Here is a 6,000-nt window from a genome sequence, read left to right as displayed (position 1 = left end):
GACTTTTTTTTAATTATGGAGGAATACCTACATTTCATTGATAGATAATAATTGGGAGGGGGGATCATAATCACATAAATTCCTTGAAATAGATTTTTATCTTTTAGTGTCAGTTTAATATCTTGCTCAGCACTTTTACATTCTCTTAGCATGGCAACTTTCTATTCATTACTTTATGGTAGTTTAAGCACCCCCATTTTATGAACCTAGTTATTTGTATTCCATGAAATATTGCAAATTTCTTTTCAATAGACCTTTTCCTTGATGACTAGAATCGGAACTTGTTTTTCTAACTGAAAACAATTGGCACTTTATTTCTGCAACATCTGTACCTAAGAGATATTTAACAACACAAAGCTAATCTTTCTTTTTTTCATGGATTTCTAGAGCTTTTAAATTCATAACGTTAAAGAATTTTTATGAGTTTCATCTTAGATGAGACTTGCCTTTAAATACATGTTTGTGTTTTCTGTGGACGTTACCTATATGTCTTCAAAAACCTGACTGGTCTAATCTATAAAAATTACTCTTTGAGACAGTCATGTTTCTTTGTTTTTCTTTTCCTTTTTTTCTTCTTTTTTCTATTTTTTTTTTTTTTAGAAAAAAGAAAGACAAAACAGCAATAAACATTTTAGCTCTTTAATGAGCAAAGATCATGTTTCTTAGCATTGGACTAATAGTCATTATCCAGATTATCTTTATTTCACACAATGACCAGTGACATGGCCAAGATGTACAAAGTTGGTTCCATCAAGTAGTATACAATTTTTTTGTATAATAATCTTTCATTCTTGAAAAAGAGTAACTGAAAAGAAAGGTTTCTGTTACTGCAGTTAGTTTGTCAGAGAAAGTTCTTTGCATTATCTTATAAACTATCAAAATTGCTAGTCATCTGAAAAAATGTAAAAAAAAAATCACATAACTTTAGTCTAATAGAAATATAGTACAGGTAAGAGAGAAAGTATTTATCAGGATGTGCTCTTTAAGTCCATCTCATTTGTTTTTCAATATAAATGTACATCTGATTACATATACAAACATTTGGAAAGGTCTGTGATATACTGTTACTGGTAAACAACGGGGGATGAAGAGTTTCCTGTGGTCTGAGAATATTCGTTTAAAATCACACATATGTGTAAGACTAAAATCCTCCAGATGTTGACTCTCCTAGGTTCTGTATCTACGTTGTACTCTACTGAGATTGCGCGAGTAAATTCCAGTGAATGAACCTCAGTGAGAAAGATAAGTGATGTAAAGAGGGACATAACTTTATAATGAATTGTTATTAGTAAACATTTTGTCATGCAGCATGAGTAAATCAAAGAACTCAGAACTATAATCAGAGTGGTAATACTGGGGCATCCTCATATCATGAAAGACTGTTGCAAGTAACTCTTTGGACACACTTCACCTTACCAAAAGGAACAAAATACAGAGTAACAAAAAAACACAGCAACTTATAGATCCTGTACCACATGTCCAATTAGGGTTATATTTCTATAAATTATCTAGATGGGATTGAAAAGAACATTAAAAACAGGAGATTTTTTTCTGGGATTCATATCAGCGAGTATTCACCACTATATCTATAGTTTCTTCAAATACCTTTAATAGCTAATTCCTTCTATATTGAAACTACTGTGAATTATTTTATTGTAATTACTTTTGCCCCTTAAAATCTTCTTTAGGTTCTGCCAATTGATGGAGGAAGCTTCTATTAAAAACTCCAATGGGATGAGAAGAATTTTAATTACGGCTTAATCAGCAGCACAGCCACCAAGCATATAAATTATCATGCACATCGTGCTAAAAATATCCAGTTTCCTTTATCCCCACAACTTTATACTGACAGCACTTATGTGATAATGGTGTACCTGCCAGTCTTTAAACTTCTTTGTTTTACTGGCAAATTTCAGCATGAGCCTTTGCTAAGGCCATTAACAGCATTGACGCTTTGTGTACTTATCCAAATATGTAAATATGGTCTACACAATAAAACGGCTCCAAATAAAAACTGGTGAAAATTATCTGACATTCCACTGGTGTGTCCCTTGTGCATATTCATAGTTGTTTTTTTATTTTTATTTTTATATTTCAGACATAGTTCTTTCCTGTTTGGTGTTCCACATGCCTAATTCCATTATGTAACTTAAATCTTCAAAAAATTAATTCTTGAATGTGAATGAAAAAGTATCATTCAGAACAATTGCTTCGAGCAATTGAAATTTGTTTTTAAAGTTGATTTGTATATATACAATTCATTTTTTTCAAAACCCCCAAAGTTCTTGATATGTATATTCACATAATATTCCTCCTTATTTAAATAGTAAGTCTTGTAGGTTGAAAGCCAAGGAATCTTCAGTAATCGTTTACTGCAATCCATCAAAAAAAATAGTTTGTTTCTCTTATCTGGCTATACCCTGGTTGTTGAATGTGAATGGGGGTGGGGATGGGGATGGGGCAGAGTATTGTTCTGTCCTCCAGTAAATGTATTGAATGTGTGTAAGGGCTGAATCCCTGGTATAGTGTTGGGAATCATTGTAATGGTGTTGGGTGTCATTAAGGGAACATCATCAGGTGACCTCCTCATAGCTAGTGTGTAATCTGGGGGACAGGCGGTCCGAAGAACCACCTCATGTGGATGGATGGACTCACATTCATGATCCAAATCAGTGTGCTTCATTTGGAGGGACATGATTTCCTCTTCTTGTGCATGGGTTAGATCATTGGTGGTAGTGCGCTGAGGGCTGCATCTCCTGTGAACATCATGTCTCCTCTTATCCTTTTTGTAGTACAGGGCTGCAAAGGCCAAGATGTTCAGAAACAGCAGTGATGCTCCAACTGCAATAGTGACACTCAGCTCTGTTGAGTAGTCCCTTTGATCCACTGAAAATGGACTTGGTTGTTGTTTGGGATCATCCTGCTTGGCAGTGGGAAAGGCTGACGTGACAGGTACAGAATTTTTTCTCGTAGGTCTGAAAGTGATGTCAGTTGATGGCACTTTAGTTGTTGTAGAGGTATACTGAGAAATGTCATTGAGATTATGCAGATGAGGTACCAACTCCAACCAGAGGTTCACCTTATTGGCTCTGTAATGTTCTTTAACTCTTGGTTTTAATCCAATATGGAGATAAAGTTGGTCTTTCTGGGAATATCTGGTCCATGCTACTTCTTCAAAACGGTTGGGTTTGGTATGAATGAATTTCGTGTCTTGAGGGACTGGTTGATTTGGGTCACTAAGAAGGAAAAGATAAATTATGAGAATAAAGCTATTTTATTTTTTACTTAAAATCACACTACTTTAACATCTAATAATTAAATAGATGACTCAGCAATGCTTTAGATTGTGCTTTAACATTAATTTGGGTCAATTTAGAAATATAAATCTCCTAGCAGGCAGATTGTTAGATGGGTGATAATGGAAGGCAAGTAAGTCTCACACTCTTGTTCTCTCTGCTTATCCTGAGATGGGCTGCTATCTACCCAAAGATTTTAAAGAATTATTTAAATACTCACATACGTATGATTTGTCTCATAGGCAAGCTAGCAGAGATGACATGGAATAGTGGAAAGGATTTTTGATTTTAAATTAGCAGATGAAGGTTTGAGCCTAGGCTCTGCTATATACCAGACATGTGAACATCTCTGTGACACTCACAGAGCCTCAGGTCTCCTTCTTGTAAAGTGGGATTAATAGTACCTGATCTGCCAGATTCAGAAAGGTAGTTGGAAGGATTAGAGAGTGTTGTGAATTACAAAGCACTATAAAATAATATTTATTACTGCTGAACAATAACAAGTCTTGTATAATTCAAAAACCAAAAGCAGATGTAATTAAGTAATGCAATTGAGATATGTGCTTTCTTAACAAGCTTCTAAAACACCAGAAATAATAAAGCAATGACTTTTAAAAACACCATAATATAGAATTAATTTTGAATAAAGGAATGTAATATCTTGCAGGTATTAATCCAATATGACATTATCTGGGCATAAATATCTATTATTTTAAAATGGTTAAAATAACATTTTTATTAAAAATAAACTTCATTCCTTAGGTACATACCCAGTTTTAGCAAAATTTGTCCAGTATGTCATTACAACTGCACTCAGCATCACATCATTTTTGGAGAAATTGCAAGGAAATAACTCTGTAGGGCCAATCATGGGGATTCCCAGTACATAGGGGACCTCGTCTCCGTGGGCTGCATCAGCCCAAGCTGGAACCTGATCTGTTTGGCAATGATGGTAAAAGGCATAGAAGTATGTAGGTGAACCAAAGTTTGAGTGAAGATCCGCTGTGGCTACAGCCGGTGCCACCCACTGATGGTCCGTAAACAAAGCCAATAATGTCTTTCTTCTGGTTTCAGGGTTATGACGGTCAGCCCAGTCAGTATACATGAACTTAATGGTTTCTCTCAAAACATCTTTGCCTTCAGGATATCCATATAAATTATCAACAAAATTTGAAACAGCAAAGTCAAAATCACTAGCTGATATACCATCATCGCTATCTACTATATTTTCAACAAATTTTAACCCTTCCCCTTGGTTCACTCCTAACATTATATCATAGTTGAGAAACTCTCCTTGCTCCATCAATATCTGAGGGTCGTCTGGTATTACATCACCATCAATCACAGGTCCAAAGGCTATGTGGTATCGAGCTGGTTGAATATCTTGGTCAACAAGTTCTTTGTAAGGCTTCTTCTGTAGGCATTCCACTAACTCTACTGTATCTGAAACATTGCAACCAACTTTTGTGGCCAACATTCTAGCGTATTTTGCAGGTTGAAAACTAACAGCCCAGCTGGAAAGGGCTGTTCCACTTTGAGCTATTGCTCGTTGAAAAAGTCCTATGGGAAAATCAACAAAGAATTTTAGATGATCTTTGGGTAATGTTGTGGTAAAACAATAACATCTGATATTTTAGACATGTATATAAAAACCCAGATACAGCTCAAGAAACAGGGAGTTAGAGATATTTTTGCTTAAGGGAAGTACACAAAGCCAACCGCAGGGTATAATGGATTAGAGAGGTGGATCTAAGTCTTGTGTTTTGAGAGGCACCTGCTTTAGGGATCAAGAAGCCTCAAAGAGGTAGTAGGCAAGAAGAAAAGGAGAAGATGTAGTGGTAAAAAGTCCCAAATATGTTCTTCAATGAGTGTGTAAATACTTATATTATCATCAACATTAACCAGATGGGGCCAATCTTCTCCTATTTAACTCTCCAACAGACTCTACATTGTCTGTTTGGAATATTTCCTCCAGTTTGGCTGTGTCCATCTTCCTTCAAAATGGTTCTCTATATTTGTTTTGAACAGATGTTATTTGAAAAAGAATTCTTGAAAGCTCATACAATGACTGGGGCTGGCTGTTTGTTTATACCCTGGGGTTGGCCCTGAATTCACACAAAACAGAATATCACTTTAGACATACTCTTTCCAGATCTTCATGTCAGACATAGTATGCTGAATATTCATCTTTCAGAAGAAGACATAACATTTGAAGTGTTTTCACTAGGTTAAAGAAAAAACCATCAGCAGAAAGATTTAGTGTGGGGTGATTTAACTGTTGCCACTGTTGAATGTACACTACTGTTTTTATCATAAAAGATGAAAAGCACATGGTCCACTGCTTTTTAATTGCATTTAAGAATTGTAAATGATGGTTCCATATGCAGTTAAGTGCTGCATGTCATTCAAATTTACAAACGCACTTTATCTTCTCATTAAGGTATTTTTCTGATAAAATTCCTGTTTTAGAAATATAGTTTCTCTATTTTCTTTTACATATTTAAATTTATTATCAATTTATCAATTTCCAAATACAGCTTTGTGCTTCAGTTATTTAAAAACATGCTTAATTATTCATATGTGTTAATGAGATAAAAACTCTTTTCACAAAGGTGTTGAAGCACTGTCTGAATTAGAAGGAAAGTTTTAGATTTTTCTTAACCTAATATGCCTATATATTCAACATGTCTGTAACATGTTCCTA

The 6,000-nt window shown here is 34.9% G+C and overlaps 1 protein-coding gene across 22 annotated transcripts in view; it reads right to left on the bottom strand.

Moving 5' to 3' along the window:
* Positions 1 to 625: 625 nt before the first annotated feature.
* Positions 626 to 6,000, bottom strand: part of NLGN1 (neuroligin 1) — an 887,779-nt gene continuing 882,404 nt past the window's right edge. For all 22 annotated transcript variants that reach the window (XM_055383656.2, XM_063704374.1, XM_055383659.2 and 19 more), the window contains 2 exons: positions 4,067 to 4,856; positions 626 to 3,236 (listed from right to left, as the gene is read on the bottom strand). In XM_055383656.2, coding sequence (XP_055239631.1) covers positions 2,414 to 3,236; positions 4,067 to 4,856 — 1,613 coding nt within the window. In that variant the 3' untranslated portion in view covers positions 626 to 2,413. The remainder of the gene's footprint in view (positions 3,237 to 4,066; positions 4,857 to 6,000) is intronic.

The sequence above is a fragment of the Gorilla gorilla genome, chromosome 2 (genome assembly GCF_029281585.2).
Source record: "Gorilla gorilla gorilla isolate KB3781 chromosome 2, NHGRI_mGorGor1-v2.1_pri, whole genome shotgun sequence".
In the NCBI taxonomy this organism is placed as follows: domain Eukaryota; kingdom Metazoa; phylum Chordata; class Mammalia; order Primates; family Hominidae; genus Gorilla; species Gorilla gorilla.
This window is presented reverse-complemented; position numbering and strand designations above follow the sequence as displayed.